Here is a 26,793-nt window from a genome sequence, read left to right as displayed (position 1 = left end):
CCTGAAAAAAAATAAGAAAGGAAAAAGACAAGTTATCGCAAAACTACACAATCCTGGGAAACTGAGTGAGCTCTCCAAAGTATCAGCTATGGCTGCCTTAATCAACACTGTCTACTCAACTAAATTATCTTCTCTTTCGAACGCATTCAGAACTCCACATCTCGCTTCGTCTTTCAGCAGTAAGCTTTTCACTTCCAAGCTTTCAAGAATTATCTTTTTTCGTTAAAAAAATTTTCTGGGCCAATTTAGTTCTGCTTGTTAGTTGCCTGTTTTACTGTTAGGAGTATTTAATTGTATATAATGGATCATCTCAGGACGGAGGCTTGTGGTGAGAGCTACAGAAACGGATACTAATGAAGGTTTTGTGGATTTTCTTTTTCTGATTATTTTTGTAATATGCTTTATTTTATTGGGTTTGGAGCTTATTTTAGATCTATGAGTGACTTTCTCAAATGGGAAAATATATTCGAAAGAATGATTGTGGGGTGTGTTTGTTTGAATAATTTAAACTGGTTTTTGATATGTTAAAGAGTAATGTGTGGCAGTTGGAGCCAAGGCACCAGATACGGCACCGGCGGAGAGTGGCTCAAGCATGAATCAGATTCTTGGTATCAAAGGAGCCAAGCAAGAGACTGTGAGTCATCAATCATAGTTGTTTTATGTCAAGATTTATTTGAGTAGAATTTTTGCTTAATTTTCATGTTGCAATTTTGTATGATGGAGTGTAGATTGAATTAAGAGCTTGATACAGCGAGTGTATGCATATGTAAACCCCATTAAGTATGAAAGAATGAAAGATCTGAACAGCATCAAATTGTTCGAATATTGTGATTTGGACAACTTTATTTTACGAACATGCGTGGTGATGGATAGGGTAATCAAGGTTATAGCATAACATTACCTTTAACTGTGAGGCTTTGAGCCTTCTCATTTCTTCCATGTATACGATTGTATTATAGTTCGACTACTAATTGCATGAACTTCTTCAGGATAAGTGGAAAATTCGAGTTCAGCTCACTAAACCTGTTACATGGCCACCTCTGGTTTGGGGTGTAGTGTGTGGAGCTGCTGCATCGGGTAATTTCTGGATCTTTTATTCCTTCTACGCATTGGCTTTTAGCCCTTATCACCACAATGTAGTATTATTTATATTTGTACTTTCTTGCAGGTAACTTCCACTGGACTTTGGAAGATGTAGCTAAATCGATTGTCTGTATGATGATGTCTGGGCCTTGTCTTACTGGCTACACTCAGGTGCTTCTCATGTTTAACTCGAGTATTGAAATTCAAGAGTGTGCTTCAGCATCTCATTTATTTAACTAGTCACTCAATTTTTAGACGATAAATGACTGGTACGACAAAGAGATTGATGCCATTAACGAACCCTATCGCCCGATCCCCTCAGGAGCAGTATCAGAACAGGAGGTATGCTCAGTTCCACTTCCTTTTTTTCCCGAATGAACTATTATCTTCTAACCGCCAAGGTATACAGGTGATTACACAAATCTGGGTGCTGCTCCTTGGAGGCCTCGGTTTGGCTTGTCTACTTGATGTGTGGGTATGTCTTCGAAATACGTGTATGTCCTCTTGTTAATGCAGTAAATTTCATCTAATAAGGCCCACCTTGTAGGCTGGACATGATTTTCCGGTGATATTTTACCTTGCCCTTGGTGGATCCTTGCTGTCTTACATATACTCAGCTCCGCCCTTAAAGGTATTCATCCCAGTTTTTTTTTTTTGGAACACCATTTTGGGCAAAATAGGATGCAAGGCAACATTACAAGATATGATTCTAATGAAAAGCTATCCATTGCTAACTAAAATAAAAGCCTCAATATTGTTTGTCTCGGAAAACCCCATTGGATTCTGACCATAGAAAGCTGAATTGGCTAAATTATCAGCTACTAAACGTGAGAGAATGACAAGAAAGCAACCATTACCCTGACTCCATATACCTGTATTTTCAGCTTAAACAGAATGGGTGGCTAGGCAATTTTGCACTGGGATCAAGCTACATAAGCTTGCCTTGGTACCATTCTTTAAGTTCAGCTACAGTTTCATTAATTTGTGTTGCCTAAGTTCTTCAACTACAATAACACTCTGAATTTTCCCGGATTTTAGGTGGGCTGGTCAAGCATTGTTTGGGACACTTACACCTGATGTTATTGTTCTAACACTACTTTACAGCATAGCTGGTGTATGTATCATCTGTAATATTAATTCGACATTTTATAAAGGCTTCGTATAAAAATTGATTCTTATTTGTCTCGTCTTTTGTTTTAGCTGGGAATTGCAATTGTAAATGACTTCAAGAGCATTGAAGGAGATAGAAAAATGGGATTACAGGTGATTTAGCTTTCATTTGATCATTGTGTTTCGATTGAGCAGCTCTTTCATCATAAGCGCAAATTTGTTTCAAAGGTGTTTTATTTTAGAAATCTGATACTTGGATACCAAAGAATCTCTTCTAAAAATGCTCAACAACTCTCCTTTTCACAACTGTATTCAACCATAAAAACTGCTCCAGCTGCTCGTCTTCTTAAACAAAAACACTGAAGGACACCGAGTTTAAAATAGTATTTTTTAAGCTCTGGCCTCCTCTGTATCCAAGTTGGCTCAATCTTGACAATATATCCTACATTCTGTTACTACTTTTTTAGTCTCTTCCTGTGGCTTTTGGCACCGAGACTGCAAAATGGATCTGTGTTGGAGCTATTGATATAACTCAGTTATCTGTAGCAGGTAATTTCATTGCTATTTTCGAATGTTCAAGTAGATAAAAATTATAGTTAAGAGAGTACACAACACAAAAATTTACTTGATTTGGCCATAAGAACCTGCGGCCACGACACAATTTATTAGTTTAGATTATTATCCCGACCTGGCAACCTCTATATGCATGTGAAAAGGCATTGAGATATCAGGGAATTTTTCTCAAACTAAATTGTAGTCCAATCATATGGAAGATATATCGTATTTTAGTCATCCAAATTTATTTCCAAAATACGTTCTTTGCTTTCTGGGCGCCTTTTCATGCAATGACATAATATTTCATGGAAGTGATCTGAAATATAAAATTTGATTTTGTTTCTAATTGTAACAAAAACTAAATGATATATACTCGCATCAACCGAGGAAGACGGAAATCGTTAGCTCGCGACTTTAAAACTGGATAACATTCATATTTACATGGAGTAGTTTACAGTTGGAGTAGTCAGTCAATCTCACTGAGTGGGACAAAGACTTCTCGTCAGTGTTTCGTTATTGGGCTTATGATTTAAAAGCCAAAAAAAAAAACATCATCTCCGTCTAAGTGCTTAGGTCTAAAAAGGCTTAGGCCGATTGCCAATCATTCTTCAAACATGGCATTAAGGAAATAAAGTTGACAATTACTAATTTTCTTTATGGTTTAGATCACTAAATCAATATTATATTGCTGCAGGCTATCTTGTAGGTTCTGGTAAACCATACTATGGTTTAGCACTTCTAGGCTTAATCGCCCCACAAGTCTTTTTCCAGGTAAACTAGACCGTATGTGGAGTTACGAAAAATGTACCCGTTTTTGGTATTAGTTGATGCAGTTTCTTGTATTTTATTGGAATGCTTCTTATAAAAAAAAAATCACGTGTGGTGGATCTAACTTGTGGATACAACTATCTTCTGATACAGTTCAAATACTTCCTCAAAGACCCAGTGAAATACGATGTCCAATATCAGGTACTTTTCGTCTTTGTAACAAAATATGAAAATACATGTGTTGCATTACACAGGACACGAGGGCAACACGATCCAAGCTCACAACATTCTGCAATTTGCATTGAAATTTGATCCCAGTGCCCTGTGAAATTCTGACGCTGAAAATCCCTATTTGATTATCAACTCCTTTTATGTTTTTAAACATAACTTTTAAACACAACACATTGAACAGGCCACACATACCTCTTGAAGACATGCCTCGAAAACATTAGAGACGTGTAAATTTACTCGAGAGATGAAAACATGAACATGTGCATTATTTATGTGATTTTTTTTAGTAAATAATAGGATTTCACAAGGTAATGGGATGCAATTAACTTCTTTATGAAATATATTTTGAAAATTAAAATTTTGATTGTACTTGATTCTGATACAATAGTCTTATTCGATTTGTTTATCAGGCTAGTGCACAACCATTTCTTGTTCTCGGACTATTGGTCACGGCTTTGGCGACCAGCCATTGATTATCTTGGCACGAGAGAGCAAATAGCCTGTAATTTTACATGTATTCCTGCCGCATTTTTGGCCGCTGACATGCTCAATTATTTCAATCATCAGTTCAAATTTTTTACCAATGAAATCCCTGTCAAGAAAACATGAAGTGAACACCATTTATTTATAAATGGTTTTATTTATTACGAGACAACCATATATACATACATATATACACGATAGGGAAATGGTGTATTTGATCAGGATTCTTAGATTCATCAATCTGAATCCTCCCTCCCTTGCTCAGCCGCACGCTCGCCACCAGACTTGTTATTGGTGCTGAGCCCACCTTTTCGACCTATTTCCTGATACCCTTCTTTCCCGAGCTGCTCTTTTCGGGTTTGCCCTCCCTGTCGCCCAATCTCCTGGTATCCTTCTGTCCCCAGCTGCTCCTTCCTAGTCTGCCCTCCTCGGCTTCTTCCTGCATTCGCCCGTAAATTACAACGCATGTTCTTCAAAAGTTCAGATTAATCATGTAAGAAGAAAAATATTATATATATCAGATACAGAATCATCACCTTCAGCTAGGTGCTCCTGAGCTTCCAGGGTCTTGCCTCCAGTGCCGCCGGGGATAACGGTGTCCCCTTGCCTGGCCCTCGCGTCAAGCTCGCCTCGATTCTGGTCAGATGCCATACTTGTGATGTTTCTTCCTCAAAATTCTGCCAAGTGTTCTCTAATATTTATAATCAAGAAACTGCACCAATGTGAGATTATTGCTGGAACGAGACACCAGGTGTAATGCATGCATGCACGCAGCTGAGGTGTGACAGAAGAAAGAATTTAATGGCGGCATGCCATTGCTGATTCACTCTCTCACCGCCGTGGGAGAAGACACCCATCCATCATCTTATCCTGCCAAGTGTTCTTAACCCATATTGAGTCATGCATGCATGTACACAGTGTTCTTGAAGCATACATGTACATGTTAAGTTATATATGTATTTGAAATTATATTATTATTCTTAATCTATTTTTAAAAGGGTTTTTCAAATAAAATAGATTGATAATTTTGTAATTTAGGCATAGTTTGGTACATAGGATAAGATAAATTAAGGATAAGTAAAATGGTAGGATGTTATATTGAATGTTTGATATGATTTTAATAAGAGTGATTAAATTTATATATTCGAATTTAATGACCAAATTAACCCTACCGTAATGTGGAGGAGAATGAGGCATGTATAAATTTTAGATGTTTTTATATGTGGAGGGTAATCATGTCTTTTTATGGTATTTTTTTAGTTGTATTAAATTTATCACATCAAATCAAAGGGATACATAGTCCCCTTGTCAAATCATTTATCAAGGGTCCATTGATTTATCATGGGCTTTTTAAAAATGTACCAAGAATGAGATAGAGAAGGATAATTTATTAATCACTCTCTTATTATGTGTACCAAATTATGTCTTAAAGTATAATATATAACTCAACTTGTAATCCTTCGGAACAATATTGTTTTGCGACAAAAGTATTTTTTTATGGTTGGATTTCAATTGAGTTAAATTTGAATTGAACTCAAGCGCAAGAAATAACTTCAAATTTAACCAATAAATATTAAGATCTTATTATAAAAAAATAAATAAATACATATAGATCGAATCAAATATTCGATCGCAGAAGTAACCTTACGTGAAATGTGCAAAGATTACATAAGGATTTTGATTTATTATCTTGAGAACAATATTCATGATATGGAATTGATGTGCTCAATCAACCTTCATTCCTAGTTTTCCAAGTAGTTCACTCAATTAAGTAGTATTTGAGAGAATTTTTAGAAGGCGTTTATCAGATTTTCCATAACAAAATTAGGAAGTCTAAAGTTTTTTTTTAAACAAAATTTTGTTCAGAAAAAATCGAAAAATACTTCTTAAAAGCTCTTCAAAATTTTGTCAAGGAAAAGCTAGAAGCGCTTTCTAAAAAAACATCCAAACACTACCTTAGTCTAGTATAAAATTTATGATTATAGTGTTAGAATATTGATTTTTTACCATCTAAAACCACACCAAAAGCCATAAAAATCTAAACAAATGAAAGAAAGTGATGTTCCACCTTATACAACCCCACGTACCCACCGGGTGACTACCAGGTCTAGGCTTATATTTCACTTTTTTTTTTTGTATTTGTACAAAGAAGGTTCACAATAGGAGAACAAAAAAGTAGTGTTTTACCATATCAAAACGAAATCACTAATTATTTGCAAACCTGATCAAGATTCAGTACGCATTACATGTTATAAACAGAAGCGGACCGTACTTATTTACAGCAGAATGGAAGGAAACAAAACAGACTATGTAATGCACATAGTAGGGGTGACAATTTATGCCACGCCCCAAGTTTGTATAAGATGTTCATGGAAACATCTCAGTTGTCAAACAAAAATGTATTGATATACTCTATATTTTTTGTTTTACGGTGAGATGTTCACATGAATATAAGAAACAAAAAGAGGAGGGTGGGTGTAGTATAGACTTACACCATGATGTGCATAGAATGGACAGTTGAAACAGATGGACAGAAAGAACCAAACCAAGAATGCAGAACTTATCAGCGAAATCCTCGAATCAGCGGTGTCTAGCGGGGGACATTTTTGAGAGGGAACATTTGGCTGTCCAAACTATATTGTCCGGAGTACTCCCCAGTGAAAAATTCAGGACTCAACGACACCGGGAAGAGATCCGTTTCAACAGTTTTTGAACTAATGCTTGTTTCAATTATCACATCATGCTTATAACTGGAATGTACATTATACTTTCTAAACCTCTCCAATTCCATCGTCACTTCTTTCATCGTCGGCCTTTCCTCGCCATTTAACTTGAGGCATCGTCTAACAAGCTCCGCGACTGCCTGAAGTTGTTCCAAACTCCCTTCTCTCAGAATGCGGGGATCCACAATCTGGAACAGGCGATTTTCCTTGATGGCCATGACAAAATAAGTGGACAGGTTCCTTTCCTGCTCACTCTTTTCGGGCGAAAGAGGTTTTCTCCCTGTCATCAGCTCTGCCAAGACGACTCCAAAGCTGTAAACGTCGCTTTTCTCTGTCAGTTGGCTTGTTTGGAAATACTCTGGATCAAGATAGCCTAACGTCCCCTGTACCAGAGTGGTCACTTGTGTTTGATCGAGTGGGACTAATCTCGATGCTCCAAAATCTGCTATTTTCGCGGTGTAGCTATCGTCTAACAGTATATTGGGGGATTTTACGTCTCTGTGAATAACAGGCATGGCCGCTGAGGAATGAAGATAAGCAAGTGCACCAGCAGACTCCGTGGCGATCCTGAGTCGATTTTCCCATGTGAACCACGGCATTCCTCCACTGTTATGGATGTGGTGAAAGACTGTGCCATTGGAAACATACTCATACACAAGCAAAGGCACCTCGGTCTCCAAACAACAACCTAAAAGTTTCACCACATTTCTGTGGTTAACTTGAGTCAAAATAACAACCTCATTGATGAACAGCTCTATTTGGCTCTGATCCATTATTTTTGACTTCTTAATCGCGACTATACGATTATCACTAAGGATCCCTTTGTAAACTGTTCCATAACCACCTCGACCAAGAATGCGATCCTCAGCGTACTTGTTGGTGGCTTTTTCGAGTTCTCCGGCCGAAAAGATTTTAGCTGCTTCCGTCATACTCTCATTTGAAGAAAGCTGCTGCCTCATTAGCACGCCGCCATTTTGCAGGAAGAATTTCTCTCTCAGTTTAGCTAGTTTCCTCTTCTGGATGATGAAGTATGAACCGGTAATGCCAATCATCAAGGCCAATAAGCCAAAGCTCAAGCCTGAAAAATTTACATTTCGGAGCACAGATAAACACTCTAAGATAGAGACATGGAAGCAACATCAACTTGGTATATAGTAGACACCACTCTCGTTCCAAGTAACACTCTAGATGTAGTTTTACAAAAGATATTCATGTGAATATCATACACAAAAATGAAACATGTAGGGTCTATCAGTACTTTTTTGTTTTCAGTTCAGATATTCATGTGAGCATCTCGTGTAAACTACACCGTCTGGAAGTGTGCCTCTCTTGGTTTAACATAAACAAAGACCAGTTCAAAGACATACAATTTCATGATTCATGACAAGAAGTTTCAAGACAAGAATGCTCTGGTGACTGATTGATTAGTTATAGCTCCTACAGTGAATGACAATTTTTATCATTTCTCCTTTCAGCCCCTAAACAAAGGTCGAGCTTCCTCTCCAATCTAACTAAACAGAAGAGAGGGAAAATAGTTTTTTTGTTCATCAACTCATTTCAATTATGAGTTTTGAATTGAAGTTTTCAAAGTTTGGTTTTGGTATACTAATTCTTAATTTTCCTCGTTTTTGTTACAACTGGTTGATGTGACTCCGGAAAATATTGACGTGTTATGTCAATAATTGAACCACGGTAGAAAATTAAAAGTTGGTGTACCAAAAACCAAAACTAAACTTTCAAAAGTTAATAATCAAACAGAAAAATGAACAAGTTAAGGAAAAAAATCATTTTGGGGAAACGAAAGGACGGTCACAAAGCTTTATTAACGAATAATGGTAAGCACCTAAAGAGAGCCCCGTCACTTGTTTTTGTGAAGGACGTTTTGTGCACCCACGCCCATTGCTGCGGCCATCGCCATCGAATCCAACAGGGCATGAACAGTTAAAACTACCCAGAGTATTAACGCAGATTCCAAGTGGATCGCAGGGGCTATCCAGGCATTCATTTATATCTGATAACCACAAGTATCATCACAGCATCAGACATGAATTTGGTTCAGACAACTTAATTGTGGTATATATAGAAGCTAACCTTTGCAGCCTGGCTCCAAATATGGATTCCCCTCGTATCCATTAAAGCAGCTGCAGCTGTATCCTCCAAGTTTGGTATCAGTATCAATGCAACTACTGTTTTGATGACAAGAAAAATCATTGGATTTCCGAGCTTCGCTGCAAGTTTTGTTCCCGATCACCCACTCCAGGACTATAGGGACATTTTCTATTGTTCGGTTTTTAAATGTCGGGTCAGAAAGATCAGATACACGAAAGGTGAAGCTATCTTGGTCACCTAGAAAGGCATAACCACAACGGTCAAAGGGCCACACAACTGTGTGATTGTAAAGGCTACCTAAACCTGCGGCGAAGCTCTGTAGGCCTCTGGGTATTGAGGTCTGGCAGCATCCAATTCCTGTGCAAAATCCATCCTGAAGATCCTCTTTTGCAGCACACGTGGAAACACACCCCGTGCTAAAATTAGCTCCTTTTGTTCCTAATATTATAGCGAGATCATCACATCCGACGATTGTGAACTTATTTTTGTCAGAAAAGCTGAAGTATGTTTCTAGATTGATATAAAACGAGTTAGATAAGGTCAGATTGCCCTGTTGGTTGAAACAGCGAGTTGCTAACCAGTTCTTGACTCTCACTTCGGAGTTTGATATATCGACTACCTCAAGATTTCCCATGCTATAGGGCTTGGGAGGGTTGAAAGAAGTATTGCAGTTGATATCAAACGATGGATCTACTGAGCAACCTGAACCTAAGCCAATGCCAAAAGGGTATGGAACGGTCAAGTTCCCGCACTTGCTTTGGCATCCAGGCTTGGCGATATTGGCGCCTTTTGTGATGTTTGTGAGGGGTTGGGTTGTGTTGGTTTTTTCAGAATGTACCAGGGAGATTTGCAGCATTGCTAAATGATACCAAAAAGCATACAGAAGAAGTTTTGTGAACATCTTTGCTGATGATATTCAACAAATAAATGCATTCACAATATAAACCACAATATATAGCATGAAGCTACAGCCAAAAACACAGCAGATTTGGATTATACTTTTCTATGCCAACTAATCAACTATTTTCTATTCCTTTCTCGACTACGTCAGGTAGATCATTAAAAAAAGGGCAAAACCAGTGTATCAGAACACTAAAGAATTACTGAGAAGCCAATTGAATTGGTCACTTGAGAACAAATTTGTGACGTGAAAATGATGTTTTGTCCAAAGTCAATAAAAATCCATAAGAAGTGTGCCTTAACCATTAACAAGCCCCATCCTTGATCTGCTTTTAAGGCTCACGAGGCACACCCCATATGTGGAGACAAGGATAAACCATTTCGCTACCATTTTAACAGCTTCTAAAGTATATTTGATAGTACGTTGTACTGGTGTTATTTCTCTTTGCATAATTAGATTCTAGTATATGATTATCATGAGTGCCTCACTTTTAAAAGGCTTTCTTTGCATTGCATGTTGCGCCAAGACTCTAATCTGCCTAAGGCGTAGGAATATGTTCTTGTCTCGATTCCTAGACCCACCGTTGAATGTTAGCTCAACATGAATCCCCTTATTTGAGTGCTGTACCTACTAATGGTGAAAAAACCATTGGTTGCTTAAAATGTTAACGAGCAGGTACATTAATCAGAAGTGCATTCAGATGCAACAAATAATTAAGCTGCCCAAATATGAAATTCAGCAAGTTGATCCAAGAATGTCATGACATGATCAGTTGGAGCAATAAGATAGTAAAAAAAAACATAGATTGGCCATGGCAAATAAATTGGGAGTTGACTGACTTTAATTTGCATCTTAAGAATTAGTAAAGCTTAAACAAAGAAGAAACATAGAATTGGAGAAGAATGTCAACTGCGGCTGTCTTTTTCTTTCTTCTATAAATAATCAAGATTCATAACGTATCACCCTCAAAATAAGAACAATTCAAGGAGTTGGTTTACAATCTGAATCAGGGGAGGCGTTAATTTTCTATCTAATGACATCATATACATCACTCGGAGTAATATAATAGCAAAGCGTAGATTTTTGAGCTGCAACCAATGATATCGAGTTCATATTGGAATTTATTTAACTCGACATGGATTCTCACACATGCTCCAAAACAAAACAACAATTTATTTTTTGCTAAACTGTTGCATTTTGTTGTGGTTGCGAATGAGACAATACTCAATAGATTTAACTCATCTATTATCTATTAATTACCAAAGAATTTAATCTGAAAACGAATGACCCGAAATGAATCCACACATGTTAGAACATTTAACTGCAAGTTGTAGCAAGTAAAAACTTATTTGTTCAAACAAGGTTACTACAATTTAGTATATTAATTTATATTTTATAAACATATTGAAAACTTGTTAGAATCAGCAACTGAACATTTCCAAGTGGTATTAGTCAAATTTGAAGTCATTGTTTATTCATGAACAAAAGTAAGATCCTAAATAGCTTTGATCTAACATGAAAAAATTAGAATGAAAGCAACATTGTCAACTCCGAATAATACGCCTATTTAATTCATTGTGAATCAGGTAGACTTTAACCAGTCAAGAACAAATAATTATCATGGCCGGCCGGGAAGCATATCCGTGTCACTCTAGATCTATATTTCATCTGAAAAATTGCATCAAATTAATTGGCTAAATCTGTTGAAGAACGGCCATTTCTGAATATCCATACAGTCGTTTTCTCAGTTATTATGATTTCCACCATTATTTATAACATTTGTTCTGTTTTTCGTCATTTCTTTTGTTTCCGCCTGAATTATATGGTTAATTATTCTCCAGTCTCCACTGTTCATTAGGCGAAGAATACTTACATTTACAATTTTTGACTAAATTGATTCTTCCATCAATTTAATAGTTTAAATTATCCGTAGACATGACATTTGTAGTCAAGCCCCTGAAATCCCCAAAACGAGTACTCCGCTGGTTTTTCTTTTCTTTTCTTTTTTTTTTGTTCCACTTGTTTTATCTTCTTGTTAGCCTCACGACCTCTGTTTTAAGGACGTAACTATCACATGACATGTCTATCCTTAGTTTTAATCATTAAAATTGACAGATTGACTAACTCAGTCAAAATTTTTAAACATTTGGTACTAAAGCCAGAATACCAAAATATTTAAGACCAAATCGATAATGGAGCGGAAGATTTGAAATTGAACCGAGTCTTTCCCCCACCCAATGATATTGAATATTTGAACTCATATTAAAATATATTTAACTTGAAATAAAATAACAATTGATTTTTTACAAAACTACTTTTGTTATAAACAAAAGCACGTACTTATTCGCACCAAAATGGAACGGAACAGAACAAAACAGAGTCTTTATGCACATAATTGGCATAGAATGGGAGAGTTGAGACAGACGGACAGGAAGAACCAAACCAAGAATGCAGAACTTATCCTCGAATCTGTGGTGTCTAGCGAGGGACATTGTTGGAAGGCAACATGTGGCTCTCCAAACTATAAAGTCCCGAGTACTCCCCAGTAAAAAAATCAGGACTCGTTGACACCGGGGGCGGGAAGAGATCCGTTTCGACAGTTTTCGAACCAATGCTTGTTTCAATGATCACATCTTGCTTATTGGAATGTACTACATTATACTTTCTCAGCATCTCCAATTCCATCGTCACTTCTTTCATCGTCGGCCTTTCCTCACCATTTAGCTTGATGCATCGTCTAACAAGCTCCGCGACTGCCTGAAGTTGTTCCAAACTCCCTTCTCTCAGAATTCGGGGATCCACAATCTGGAACAGGCGATTTTCCTTGATGGCCATGACAAAATAAGTGGACAGGTTCCTTTCCTGCTCACTCTTTTCGGGCGAAAGAGGTTTTCTCCCTGTCATCAGCTCTGCCAAGACGACTCCAAAGCTGTAAACGTCGCTTTTCTCTGTCAAATTGCTTGTTTGGAAATACTCTGGATCAAGATATCCCAACGTCCCCTGTACCAGAGTGGTCACTTGCGTTTGATCGAGTGGGACTAATCTCGATGCTCCAAAATCTGCTATTTTCGCGGTGTAGCTATCGTCTAACAGTATATTGGGAGATTTTACGTCTCTGTGAATAACAGGCATGGCCGCTGAGGAATGAAGGTAGGCAAGTGCACCAGCAGACTCCGTGGCGATCCTGAGCCGATTTTCCCATGAAAACCAAGGCATTCCTCCACTGTTATGTATATGGTGAAAGACTGTTCCATTGGAAACATACTCGTAGACGAGCAAAGGCACCTCGGTTTCCAAACAGCAACCTAAAAGTTTCACCACATTTCTGTGGTTAACTTGAGTCAAAATAACAACCTCATTGATAAACAGCTCTATTTGGCTCTGATCCATTATTTTTGACTTCTTAATCGCGACTATACGATTATCACTGAGGATCCCTTTGTAAACTGTTCCATAACCACCTCGACCAAGAATGCGATCCTCAGCGTAATTGTTGGTGGCTTTTTCGAGTTCTCCAGCCGAAAAGACTTTAGCTGATTCCGTCATGCTCTCGTTTGAAGAAAGCTGCTGCCTTAGTAGCACACCGCCATTTTGCAGGAAGAATTTCTCTCTCAGTTTAGCTAGTTTCCTCTTCTGGATGATCAAGTATGAACCAGCAATGCCAATCATCAAGACCAATATGCCAAAGCTCAAGCCTGAAAAATTTACATTTCGGAGCACAGAACAAACACACTAAGATAGAGACATGGAAGCTAGCAACATCAACTTGGCACATATTAGAGTCACACTGCTCATGTTCCAATGATATATATAACTCTCCGGCTCAGTTTAGTAAGCTTGATTAAGCCTGCATTGTTATAGAAGCCCGTGTTTGAATTGATTTTTATAGTTGGACTATGATATGGATTGATAAAAGTTGGACTAGCTCATTGACAACCCATCAACACAATCTAGGTTGGATTATATTTATCCACATTGATTACAAAAGTAATTTACCAAAATATCCCTTCACTATAAATAATAAAAAACACAACTCTTTTGAATAACTTTGTTTTTAATAATAATAATTGAGTGAAAGGCATTTTGGTCAACCTAAATTATTTATACTAACTTATCTCACTTTTAAAAAACATATCAAACATTAAAAAAAACTATCAAATACATATTTATTTTTCCTCACTTGTCAATCAACATTCTAATCTATGAGTTATCTCATCTTTGTATCAAACGGGGCTTCCATGTTCAAATACATACAGTTTCATGATTCATGACAAGAAGTTTCAAGGCAAGAATGCTGTGGTGACTGGTTGATTATTCATCGCTCCAATGGTGTATGACATTCACAAATTTTTATCCCAACAACTGCTCCAATCTTTGGCATCGTCTGCTCTACAAAATTTTATCAAGTTCATAATTTACATTTCTCCTCTTTGCACAAGTACCTTAAAAACCAAGGTTCTAAAAAGCGTAATGCCCGGACGAACAGCCCATCCTCCACTAGCGCTAGACAGTTTTTTTTTTTTTTTTTAAAAAATATATATAATTTTACAATATCTAAAATTAATCCATATGCATAACTGTGTTCAACATTTTCATTAATATTCTTTAGTATTAATGCTTACTAATATGAATAATTTTTTATGTGCATATTTCAACAAATTTTTTTAACTATTTTCGTTAAAAAATTTATATATTTTTTTAAATTTAATATTTTTTTAAAAAAATGAACCGGCTAGGCGATCGATTTTTTCAGCACAGCAAAATCAGGACACTGAGTGACCGCCCACTGCCTAGGCGCGATGTCTTTTAAAACATAGTTAACAACATATTCTTAGAGTTTTAAGTTAAAGAAACCTTAGGCTTTGTTGGACAAATAAATAAAAACACTTAACAGTATGTTTTTAGATAAGATTTTTTTTAAAAAAAATAATAATAATTATTTTTTAAAAAAATTGTTCTCCTAATATAATTTTTAAAGAAGAATTGAGAAATATTTTTATGGTATTTTAAAATAGAAAAAAGTGAGTAAAATGGGCAATATATCACAAACAAGAAAAAACGAGAAGAAAGAAAATTACAATAAGATAGTTTTTTAAATACCTTTTTAAATATTTTTAACTATGAAAAGGTTTTTAAAGAATAATCGTCCAAACACGTATTTATTCTTAAAACAACTTTAAAATCTTTTATGAAAATAGTTTTTTACATCAAATATTCCTATGAAATATTAAAAATGTGTTATTCTTTCTTTGTACAAATTTATCAGGCATTGTACTTTTTACGCTTCTGATTATGAGTTGGTTGACACGCGTCTTTCCTAAAATTGGTATGCATTTTTTTGAGAATATAAAACATTTGGTACAAAATGCCACTATATGATTATAATAATTTTTGGATTTGTTAAAGAAAAGTGTTATTTACACTCCAAAAAATGTTAATAACACTTCATTTCATATTTTTATTTCATTAGTTAACAAACATACCCTCACATATAACTTTCTTTATATACAAATATTTCTTTACATACAAAACTTTAATTGATCCTTCAAAATCTAAACTTATATTTTCCCATATTAACTATTAGTCTTATTATTGTGGAAAAATCTTTTGATATTTTAATTTAGTTCATATTTTATATGATTTCACTGTAAGTTTAAATTTTTAATATGTTTATATTTATATCTCAAGTTTTACCGAAAGTTCATATAATTAATCAAATTAATCATCAAAATAAAAATATACTTATAATTAGCCAGATTCAATTATCTAATTTTTTATTTTTATTTTAAAATTAATTTTTTTTATTTCTTTTCAATTTATTAAAAATTTCAAAATCGATCAAAAATTTTGATAAAAGTTCTAAATGAAAATATTTTTTATTCAAAAATTAAATTAAACTCATTTGATTTAATTGGTAATCAAATCAAGTAACATTCTTACACATAATTACTATATTAATTTTATAATATATATTAAAAACCAATATCACAAAATCTAGCATATTTAATAAAAAAAATATTATCATGCTAATTAAAATATTATTATTTATTATTATACATTTGAATATAATATAATATCATTTAGAAATAATAATAATAGTTTGTGATTATAATAAGAAATATAATATAATTAGTTCGTGAGTACAATCATTTTGGTGACATTTTTTTAAAAAGAAAATTAGTGACATAACTTATTTGAGATATTTTCAAATAAAATCTTTCACAATAATACGATGATATTTAGAGATAATTTATTATATAAAATATTTTGTAATTTGAAAATTAGTTTCATTAAAAAATTTATTTTATAGGAAAGTTGTATTTGTAGTTTATATTAAATATAACCTTTTGTCATTAAAAAAAAGAAACGAAATAGGAAAGTGTGTAAATTTTAAAATGATAGATTTTCAACACAAAATTAGGAAAGAATATGCAAGGCTAATAATGTCAATCTAAAAAATTAAATACATGAATTGGAGTGTGATTAACACTTTTGAAGTGTAAATAACACTCCCCTTTGTTAAAATACAACACATATATCATAATATAACCATTTTTTTCACAAAAATCCAACGACAAAATATTTATTAAAAATTTTCCCTTTTTTATTATTTTTAATTTTCATATTATTAAATTTTTTATTTTAAATTTCTATCAATTGGATTTTTAGAATGGAAACTGGTATAATAATTATATATAGATTAGATATATAAAAGTCTTTATAGGATTTTTGTGTATAAATATGAATGAATAATTATTAAGAGTGGTGGTGCTTTTCTATATTGTTTGCATTTGTATTCTTGCAGTACAAAAATACAAATAAATTATATATAATCAAATCAAGTCAACTCAAAAATTATTATTTTACTCAGATTAGAGAAGATGAATAAAAAAAAAAACCTTAAACAATATACACAAATTATATTATTTTTTAAACTAATTTTCTTTTGTTATTAAATATAAAAACAATATGTTCATATTAAAAAAAAAAAAGTTGACACTTAATCATTTCTCATTTCAGCCCCTAAAGAACGTCGAGCTTCCTCTACGATCTAACTAAACAAACGAGAGATAATATTTTTTGGTTCAGTACTAAATCGTTCAATTTTGAGTTTTGATTCATTAATAAGTTTAAAATTTTGGTTTTTGTACATTAACTATTAATTTCATCGTTTTTGTTAATTGTTGACGTGACCCGTGTTACATCAATAATTGAACAACTACATTCGTAAATTAAAGTCAGTTATCAAACATAAAAATGAATAAATTAATGGCAACAAAAAAGAAACAATATTTTTTTGGGGAAAGGAAAGGAGAGACACAAAAGCTTATTAACGAACAATGGTAAGTACCTAAAGAGAGCCCCGTTACTTGTTTTTGTGAAGGACGTTTGGTGCAGCCACGTCCATTGATTCGGCCATCACCGTCAAATCCGCCGGGGCACGAACAGTTATAATTACCCGGAGTATTGATGCAGCTTCCCCGTGGATCGCAGGGATTATTCAGGCATTCATTTATATCTGCTAACATCACAGTATCAGACATGAATTTGTTTCAGACAACTTAATTAATCGTGGTATATATAGAAGCTAACCTTTGCAGCCCGGCTCCAAATATGCATTCCCCTCGTATCCATCAAAGCAGCTGCAGCTGTATCCTCCAAGTTTGGTATCCGTATCAATGCAACTAGTGTTCTGACCACAAGAAAAATCATTGGATTTCCGAGCTTCGGCGCAAGTTTTGTTCCCAATCACCCACTCCAGGACTATGGGGACATTTTCTGTTGTTCTGTTTTCAAACGTCGGGTCAGAAAGATCAGACACGCGAAAGGTGAATCTGTCTTGCTCACCTAGAAAGGCATAACCACAAGGGTCAAAGGACCACACTCGTGTGTGATTACGAAGGCTACCTAAAGCTGCATCAAAGCTCTGTAGTCCTCTGGGAATTGAGGTCTGGCAGCATCCAATTCCAGTGCAAAATCCATCCAGAAGATCCTCTTTTGCAGAGCAAGTGGAAATGCACCCTGTGGTAAAATTAGCTCCTTGTGTTCCTAATATTATAGCGAGATCGTCACATCCGATGATTGTGAACTTGTTTACCTCAGAGAAGCTGAAGTAGGGGTCTAGCTCGATAGAGAACGGGTTGGATGAGGTCACGTTGCCCTGTTTGTCGAAACAGCGAGTTGCTAACCAGTTCTTGACTCTCACTTGGGAGTTTGATATATCAACCACCTCAAGATTTTCAGTGATATAGGGCTTGGGAGGGTTGAAAGAAGTATTGCAGTTGATGTCAAACGAAGGATCTACCGAACAACCTGAGCCTAAGCCAATGCCAAAAGGATATGGAACGGTCAAATTCCCGCACTTGCTTTGGCATCCAGGCTTGGCGATATTGTCACCTTTTGTGATGTTTGTGAGGGGTTGGGTTGTGTTGGTTTCTTCAGAATGCACCTGCAGGGAAATTTGCAGCATTGGTAGATGATACAAAAGGGCATACACAAGAATTAGTTTTGTGAGCATCTTTGCTACTTATGATATCCAACAAATCTAATGCATACACAATACAAACCACCATATATATATAGCTGCAAACTGGCTGATATGTATTATACTTTTCAACGTCAACTAATTAATTATTTTCTATTCCTTTAATTCTCAACTACTTCAAGATCAGTAAAAAAAAAAAAAAGGCAGAACAAGATTTATCCGAACAGTAAAGGATTAGTGAAACGTGTTTAGGCTCGAGGCTCTGAAAATCCTAACTCTTGCACTACAACTCAAGTTGGTCATGTACCCGTCCAATGAAGTTCGCCGTAACCATGAAGAATTCTCATGCTTGCTCCTTGGTCTGCTTTTCAAGCGCGCGCTCCGGAAGCACACCTCATATGTGGAGATATTGGATAAAAAAGAAATAAAAAGACAAGGATATATTTGATAGCATGTAGTACTCGTTTTAATTATTTCTCTTTGCATAACTAGGTAGATTCTAGTATATGATCATCATGAGTGCCTCACTTTTAAAAGGTTTGTTTTGCATTGCATGTTGCGCCAAAACTCTACTCTGCATGCCTAAGGCGTAAACTTCTTCTTATATATATTAGGAATTAATATGGTCTTGTCTCGATTCCTAGCTAGACCCAGCGTCGAACGATTAAGCCCTTAGCTGCTTGAAAATGTTGGTGAGCTAGGCACATTGATCAGGAGTGCAATTCGAAAGCTAGCAACAAATAAGCTGTTGCAGAAATAAAATTCATCAAGTTGATCGAAGAACGACATGACATGATCAGTTACGTTGGAGCGATAAAATAGTATTAAAAAATAATAATAATAATAAGTTGGCCATGGCAAATAAATTGGGAGTTGACTGACTTAAATTTGCATTTTAAGAATTACAAAATCCATTGATCAACTACTAAAGCTTAAACAAAGAAGAAACAGAGAATTGGAGAAGAATGTCAGCAGCCTGTCTTTTTCTTTCTTCTTTAAATAATCAAGATTCAAAATTTATCACCTCAAAATAAGAACAATTCAAGGAGTTGGTTTACGATCTCAATCAGGGGATGCGTTATCCTCCCATTAATTTTCCATCTAATGTCATCATATCAGTTGGAGTAATAAAATAGCAAACGTAAATTTGAGCTGCAACCAATGATATATATCTGTGAAGAATATTACGTTGCATGTTATTTTTGGTGTTTTACTATTTTCGCTGCATGTTATTTTTTAACGTTGCTAACACTGTAGACAACACAGATTCTCTTTTAGCTAAACATGTCCAATATCACCCTACAATATCGAATTCATATCAGAATTTATTCAACTCACACATGCATGTTGAAATAAAATAACAAATTATTTTTTGCTAAAATGTTGTGGTGGTGGTTGCGAACTAGTAGACAATAGATTCAGATAGTATTTGAGAGAGCTTATAGATAGCACTTGTCAACTTTTCTTTCAACAAATTTCAAATTATTGTGATGGAGAATCTGAGAAGTGCTTCCTAAAAGCTTTCACAAACACTACCTTAGCTTATCTTGGTTATTAAAATTAATTTATATTTTATATATAAACATATTGAAAACTTGTTAGAATCAGCAACTAAACATTTCCAAGTGGTATCAAGCCCACCCCAATTCTTGGGCTTGGTGTGAATATATAGTCTATTACTTAATTTTTTATGTGTTGGGTTGGGCTTAATTTGGACTTAATCAAATACATGTGAACATAGCATATTTAAAAAAATCTTTAAGTCAATTTTGATTGAATAATATTAATATATTATTTAAATATATGTGGTTGGACTTGAAATGTATATATAAATGGTAGTGAAATTATTATTACTTAATTATGCTATGTTTTTTAAATAATATATTAATATTAATCAATCCAAATTGACTTAAATTTTTTTTTAAATATGCCATGTTTTTTTTTAATAAAATATTAATCAATCCAAATTAACTCAAGGGTTTTTTTAAAAAAAATAATAGTTGGCTTAAATATTAGTCAAACTATGCATATGTTATTATATATATTTATATGATTGTTAAAAATATATTCAAAAATACCTCAAAAACAAACCTACTATAAATTTTTTAAATTATTTTTTATTGCATTTAATATTTAAATATTTACAGTTTTGATACATTTAATTTATTATATATATTAATTTTTATATATTATATTTCCACTAAAAATTTATAATTTATTATATTAAATGCAGTCTATCCTAATATAAAATCCTGGATCCGTTCACGGGTATCATATTCGAAGTCATTGTTTATTTCATGAAAAGTAAGATCTCAAGTGGCTTTGATCTAATTACATGAAATAATTAAAAAGAAAACAACATGGTCAACTCCGAATAATACACCTAATTAATATTTATTCATATTTAATTCATTGTTAATCCGGTTTGCTTCAACCAGTCAATAACAAGGTTTCATTCGTAGGAGTAATTATAAAATGTTTTTATAAAAGTGTTTTTTAAAAATTTTTATAAAATATTTTAAAAGTTGTTTTAAAAATAAATATATGTTTGAACAACTATTATATAAAAATATTTTAATATTTAAAAAATAATGTTGTTCATTTCTGTCTTCTATAGTTCTATTCTTAAAAAAATCTAAAAACACATCTTAAGTGTTCTTCAAAAAATATACTTGAAGAATACTTTTTAAAAAATATTTTTCAAAAACATTTTACATAAATTTTATTCAAACACATATTTTAACTTTTTTTCACTTATAAAACAACAAAAATATTTTTAAATCACATGTCCAAACGGAACCCAAATCATGAACGGGTCGAGAAGCATATCTGAGTCACTCTAATTCTGTATATCGTCTGAACAATAGTCTGAAAATTCATCGTCTGAACAATAGCATCAAATTAATTGGCCAAATCTGTGAAGAACAACCATTTCTGAAAATTCATGCAATCCTTTTCTCAGTTATTATGATTTCCGCAACTATTTATAATATTTGTTCAGTTTTTCATTATTTCTTTAGTTTCTCAATTATATTGTTCATTTTTCTCCACTGTTCATTAGCCAAATTACACTCACATCTATAGTTTGGGATTATGGTGTTACGCTAACTATTGGAATATATTGTATATTTAGTACCGTTTGGTAATTGAGAGATAAGATAAATAATACATAGATAAGTAATAAAATGTAATAAAAATAAATAAAAAATTATAGTTAATATAGTATTGGATTTGATTGATAAATTATAATTTATTTGATTTTATTGATTAAATTTTAATTTATATAAAAATGTTAAATGACTTTTTTCCCTTTTAATATTAAATAAATTATAAATAATATTATTTATAAGGGATAAAATAGTAATTTAAATTCAATAATTTGATTGATGTAAGATAAATTAGTAATGATTTGATTGATGTAAAATTAATAATTAATAGATAAATAAATAATATGATGAGAAGAACACGAGATTGGATGAGATAAGTTATACATATATTAATAATAACATGTACCAAACGGTATTATGTTTTTTTTTATCTTGTAATCTTTTATTTTTTGTAATTTTATCTTTCTTATGTCTTTATTGTTGTATATAAACATATCATGTAATAATTCTCTGAGATATATGATATAGCATTCTCTCATTAGTTTCTATATGGTATCAAGAGCCCACGGTCTACGTCACTAAATCCTAACCCCAGACTCCAGCAGCCATCATCGTCGCCGCCATCCCGTCACCGGAAAATCTTTTTCTTTTTTTCTGATCGACTCCATGGATGCCACCAGAATTGTTTCTTCTCCAATCTTCTTCAATGTTGATGCCCACGCGCGCGCCCTTGAAGCTCACTTTGTCGAACTAGCTCTCTTGGAGTCTGCAGTTCACGACCCTCCTCACAGGTCACGATCTCTTTGGCTTTATTGATGGTTCTCATCCTTGTCTGTTCAAGACCATCACCACTGCTGCCACTCACTTTCTCAATCTTGAGTGCACCTCCTGGATCCGCCAGTTGATCCTGAATATCGTCATTGGATCGTTTTCTCCTTCCTTGATTTCGTTTATTGCAACTGCCACCACCTCTGCTTCCGCCTGGAACACTCTTGTCATCACCTATGGCAAGACCTCTCGTGGTCCCATCACTCAACTCAAGACGCAATTTCAAAATCCGATAAAGGGCTCTCAGTCCATCACTGAATTTATGCAGTTTATCAAATCCAAAGCTGATGAACTCGCTCTCATGAATGCATCTCTTGATATTGAGGACCTTACAATCAAGGTTCTCCATGGTCTGGATGATGACTACAAGGAACTCACCAATGTTATTCAGGCACGGACACTGCAATCTCGTTTGAGGAATTACATGAAAAACTCCTCAATCATAATCCAAATGTTATTGCTTGCTAGGATGTTTTCGTTTCACTTCCAGTCACGACACTATCATCTGCCCGATCTAACGGCTCTTACCTAAGTCCGTTTTCTTTCGCTGTCCCACAACACGTCGCCGTCAGCCGCCATCCTGGCTCTTGGCTCTTTAGACCGTCTTCAAATCCCAACCAGTCAGCGCCTGGTCAGCATGCCCCGCGCCCGTATCTCGGGCGATGCTAGCTCTGCAGTCTTCAGGGCCACTCTGCTCTCCGCTATCTGGATTTTCATTATATGTCAGCTCCTGCACCTACGAATGCGCCTCACTCTGGATCGTCTGCCTCCCATGTTGTTGCCTACACGCTTATCTCATCCTCTCTGTCTGACTAGATCCTTGATTATGGTGTCACTCACCATGTGACATATGATCTTGCCAATTTCTACATTCATGCTCCCTATGTTGGCTCCGATGGTGTTTTTGTTGGTGATGGTGCTGGTCTTCCCATCACTCACACAGGTTGTCTCTTACCGCCCTCTACTCCGTTCTCCCTGAAGTTTTCACATGCCCTTTGTGTTCCCTCCATTAATAAGCAACTTTTATATGTCTCTCAACTTTTCAAATCTATGATGTTGTTGTTGTTTTCTCTTCCACTTTCTTTAATGTGAAGGATCCTCAAACCGAGGTCATTCTCCATCAGGGTCCACTTAAGGGCGATGTTTACTCGTGGACCGCATACACGCCTTCTCCACCACTGGCATTCTCATCCTCTGTTGTGTCATTGCATGTCTGGCACAGTCGTCTTGGTCATCCATCTGATCGATTCTTATGTTAGTTAGTCTTGTCTAAGTCATTATCATCTTTTAGTTCTCTGTTGCGTCAATTTAATTTAATTCATGTCAGTGCAATAAAAGTCATAAATTACCCTTTCATGACTCATCTATTTCTTCGCAATTTCCACTTGATTTAGTTTTCTCTGATGTTTGGACTTCGCCAGTTCTCTCCTGCAATGGTTATAAATACTATGTTATATTTGTTGACCATTACAGTAAATATATATGGATTTATCCCTTAAAACGAAAATTGTACGTTCTTTCTGTATTCCGATGTTTTAAATCTCTCGTCGAAAAATGGTTTAATCTTCTTATTCTCACCTTATACACTGACAATGGTGGTGAATTCCTGGCCTTCAAAGAATTTATTGGTTTGCAAGGTATTTCTCACCTAACCACACCCCCTCACACTCTTGAGCATAATGGCTACTCCAAATGTCATCACTGTCATGTTGTTGAAATAGGTCTTGTCCTCCTTCACCATGCATCGGTACCTACTCAGTTCTGGTCGTACGCTTTGCCACTGCAATCTATCTCATTAATCGGCTACCTAAAAACAACCTTTCCTACAAGTCCTCTTTTGAATGCATTTTCGCTGCTCTTCCTAATCTATCCAAGCTTCGTATTTTTTGGTATATGTGACATCCTTGGTTTTGCATCTACGCTTCACATAAGCTCTCTCATCGCTCATATCCCCATGTCTTCCTTGGCTAATCCCTTACCCAGAGTGCCTATATGTGTCTTGAGACTTCCTCTGGAAAAATCTTTTTCCCGCGTCATGTTGTTTTTGTTGAGTCTGCGTTTATTTTTGCTAGTGGTGGTGCTGGTGCTAGTTCTCCTCCTGAAGTTCTGCCTGATAGAGTCTTTGTGAAGGATTCCCAATCTCGCGATTCTTCACCTCCTTGTCCTCCTGCACTGTACATCATTCCCCCCACATTCTCCATCCAGCCTCCACCCGTCGCTGAACCTTGCCCCACTATTCCTAGGCCTCATGAGCCACCTCTCGAAACGGCCGCAACCACCCCACTCATACCCTCGACCTCTTATCTTATGGTTACCCCCTATAGAAATAATATATTCAAGCCCTACCCTCGCTTTGCTATCACTAACACCACTCCATCTGATCCATCCTCGCACACTACAACTCTCAAGGATCACCGTTGGCGTGCCGCAATGTTTGAGGAGTTTGATGTTCTTCTTCGTAATGGCACCTGGAATCTTGTTCCATCTGTAACATCTCAAAATGTGGTCGGATGAAAATGAGTGTTTCTTATTAAGTGGAAACCAGATGGCTCTGTTGATGGTTACAAAGCTCGCCTTGTTGCGAAGGGATTTCATCAACTCCCTGGATTTAACTACACTGATACTTTCAGTCATGTGGCGAAACCCACTACAGTTCGCATTCTATTATCCCTTGTCCTTTCCTATGGGTGACCTCTCCATGAGATGTATGTCAATAATGCTTTTCTGCAGGGTCAAATCGATGACTGTGCGTATATGTCTTAGCCGCCTGGGTTTTTTTATCCTAATGTTTCCTCCTATGTCTGCGAGTTACAAAGCCATTTATGGTCTTAAGCAGGCGCCCGCGCTTGGTAGATGGCCCTTCGGTAATTTTTAGTCAGTCTTGGCTTTATTGCCTCCCATTCTGACGCATCTATATTTATTTATTGTTCTCGAGGTGTTACTATATATCTTTTTGTCTATGTTGATGACTTGATTCTCATAGGAAATAATTATGGCGTCATCCAGGAATTCATTGATCAGTTAAGCCGTCGGTTCTCTGTCAAGGATCTGGGCTCCTTGTCTTAATTTCTTGGTGTTGAAGTGGATTTTTATGCAGGGGGCCTCCGTATCTCTCGGAAAAAGTATATGCTTGATATCCTTACATGAGTTAACATGAAAAAATCAAAGCCGGTGCAGTCTCCTATGGCATCCTCCCCTTGCGCTCCACCAGTCTGATGGCTCTTCCCCTGCCAATGCCACCGTGTATCGTCAGACGGTTGGTAGTCTACAATATCTTTCGTTTATTCGCCCAGATAATGCTTTTGTTGTGAACAAGTTGTCTCGGTTTATGCACTATTCATCATTTGTTCATTGGGGGTGGTCAATCGGCTTCTGCGCAACCTCAATTGTACGCGCTCCTATGGTTTTTGTCTCTAGCATCACAATTGTCTATCACTCCATGCTTACTGTGATGCGCACTAGGCTGGTGATATGGATGGTCGCACGTCCACTGGTGATTATATTGTGTTTCTGGGTCCCAATCCAGTTTCTTAGAGCTATAAAAAGCAGAGCTCTATTGCTCGATCTTATACGGAAGCTGAGTATCGTGTTGTCACCTTTGTCGCTGCGGAGGTACAATGGGTTGGCTCTCCTCTTGCTGAACTTGGTGTTGTTTGTGCGTCTTCTCAGTTTTCTATCTATTGTGACAACATCAGTGACACTTATTTATGTGTGAATCCTGTGTTTCATTCTCGCATGAAGCAAATTGCTTTGGATTATCATTTTCTACGCGAGTTGGTTCAGAGCCACAAAATTCATGTTTCTCATGTCTCGTCCTCTTACCAGCTAGCTTATGCCTTAACAAAGCCACTCTCTGGTTCTCGTCTTCGTCTACCGTGTTCCAAGATTAGTGTCTCTATGAGCCCACTATCTTGAGGGGTCTATTGGAATATATTGTATATGTATTGTATATTATATATTTTTTTATCTTGTAATCTTTTATTCTTTGTAATCTTTATATTTCTTAGGTTTTTATTGTTGTATATAAACATCTCATGTCATCATTCTTTGAGATATGTGAAAATATCATTCTCTTATTAGTTTCTACACTTACATCCTCGTACAGTTATAGTTTTATAAGTGATAAAAGTTATATAAATCATTATATTTACTATCTATATATTATATATCATGCATTAATCATTTCATTCTATGATCCAAATAGTTTAGGATATGGATAAAGATAGAGCCTCAAACAATATGAAACAAATAAATTTCGATTTTTGGGAGAAGCAATCGAGATGCTCATAAATTATGGAAATTGATTGGCCCAAAATTGAGTTGACAAAGAAGAAGAATAAGCTCCCAAATATTTGATTTTAATTTTTATGTTTTGTAATTTTTGATAAGGTTTATTGTATATATTATTGG

The 26,793-nt window shown here is 35.3% G+C and overlaps 4 protein-coding genes across 4 annotated transcripts; 1 reads left to right on the top strand and 3 right to left on the bottom strand.

Moving 5' to 3' along the window:
• Nucleotides 1–18: 18 nt before the first annotated feature.
• LOC140890410 (chlorophyll synthase, chloroplastic-like) lies at nt 19–4,391 on the top strand. Its single transcript, XM_073298175.1, has 15 exons — nt 19–179; nt 315–359; nt 546–634; nt 990–1,077; nt 1,169–1,254; nt 1,339–1,425; nt 1,493–1,558; nt 1,631–1,714; nt 1,968–2,029; nt 2,122–2,197; nt 2,284–2,346; nt 2,661–2,742; nt 3,443–3,519; nt 3,670–3,717; nt 4,158–4,391. Exons 1-15 carry the CDS (start codon nt 89–91, stop codon nt 4,218–4,220), a joined length of 1,107 nt encoding a protein of 368 aa, XP_073154276.1. The 5' UTR covers nt 19–88; the 3' UTR covers nt 4,221–4,391.
• A 71-nt stretch (nt 4,392–4,462) lies between these two features.
• LOC140890411 (late seed maturation protein P8B6-like) lies at nt 4,463–5,346 on the bottom strand. The gene is made up of 2 exons (XM_073298176.1): nt 4,767–5,346; nt 4,463–4,669 (listed from the first exon to the last, which is right to left on the bottom strand). Exons 1-2 carry the CDS (start codon nt 4,879–4,881, stop codon nt 4,467–4,469), a joined length of 318 nt encoding a protein of 105 aa, XP_073154277.1. The 5' UTR covers nt 4,882–5,346; the 3' UTR covers nt 4,463–4,466.
• Nucleotides 5,347–6,820: 1,474 nt separating this feature from the next.
• Nucleotides 6,821–9,963, bottom strand: LOC140888237 (wall-associated receptor kinase 2-like). Its single transcript, XM_073295927.1, has 3 exons — nt 9,045–9,963; nt 8,797–8,964; nt 6,821–8,031 (listed from the first exon to the last, which is right to left on the bottom strand). The coding sequence occupies exons 1-3, from the start codon at nt 9,961–9,963 to the stop codon at nt 6,821–6,823; spliced, it is 2,298 nt and encodes a 765-aa protein (XP_073152028.1).
• Nucleotides 9,964–12,441: 2,478 nt separating this feature from the next.
• Nucleotides 12,442–18,481, bottom strand: LOC140890601 (wall-associated receptor kinase 2-like). Its single transcript, XM_073298508.1, has 3 exons — nt 17,557–18,481; nt 17,315–17,482; nt 12,442–13,658 (listed from the first exon to the last, which is right to left on the bottom strand). Exons 1-3 carry the CDS (start codon nt 18,479–18,481, stop codon nt 12,442–12,444), a joined length of 2,310 nt encoding a protein of 769 aa, XP_073154609.1.
• Between the last annotated feature and the right edge of the window lie 8,312 nt (nt 18,482–26,793).

The sequence above is a fragment of the Henckelia pumila genome, chromosome 3, assembly GCF_033568475.1.
Source record: "Henckelia pumila isolate YLH828 chromosome 3, ASM3356847v2, whole genome shotgun sequence".
Classification (NCBI taxonomy): domain Eukaryota; kingdom Viridiplantae; phylum Streptophyta; class Magnoliopsida; order Lamiales; family Gesneriaceae; genus Henckelia; species Henckelia pumila.
This window is presented reverse-complemented; position numbering and strand designations above follow the sequence as displayed.

Bases quoted from the DNA above. Each gene is read 5' to 3' on its own strand.
- LOC140890410 (XM_073298175.1), top strand. From the start codon at position 89: ATGGCTGCCTTAATCAACACTGTCTACTCAACTAAATTATCTTCTCTT. The intron at 180-314 runs GTAAGCTTTTCA...GGATCATCTCAG, and splicing joins TCTCGCTTCGTCTTTCAGCA to GACGGAGGCTTGTGGTGAGA. The intron at 1,078-1,168 runs GTAATTTCTGGA...ACTTTCTTGCAG, and splicing joins GTGTGGAGCTGCTGCATCGG to GTAACTTCCACTGGACTTTG.
- LOC140890411 (XM_073298176.1), bottom strand. From the start codon at position 4,881: ATGGCATCTGACCAGAATCGAGGCGAGCTTGACGCGAGGGCCAGGCAA. The intron at 4,670-4,766 runs GTGATGATTCTG...GGGCGAATGCAG, and splicing joins TCAGGAGCACCTAGCTGAAG to GAAGAAGCCGAGGAGGGCAG.
- LOC140888237 (XM_073295927.1), bottom strand. From the start codon at position 9,963: ATGTTCACAAAACTTCTTCTGTATGCTTTTTGGTATCATTTAGCAATG. The intron at 8,965-9,044 runs GTTAGCTTCTAT...TGTGGTTATCAG, and splicing joins TTTGGAGCCAGGCTGCAAAG to ATATAAATGAATGCCTGGAT. The intron at 8,032-8,796 runs GTGCTTACCATT...TAAATTTTTCAG, and splicing joins AGTGACGGGGCTCTCTTTAG to GCTTGAGCTTTGGCTTATTG.
- LOC140890601 (XM_073298508.1), bottom strand. From the start codon at position 18,481: ATGCTCACAAAACTAATTCTTGTGTATGCCCTTTTGTATCATCTACCA. The intron at 17,483-17,556 runs GTTAGCTTCTAT...TGATGTTAGCAG, and splicing joins TTTGGAGCCGGGCTGCAAAG to ATATAAATGAATGCCTGAAT. The intron at 13,659-17,314 runs GTACTTACCATT...TAAATTTTTCAG, and splicing joins AGTAACGGGGCTCTCTTTAG to GCTTGAGCTTTGGCATATTG.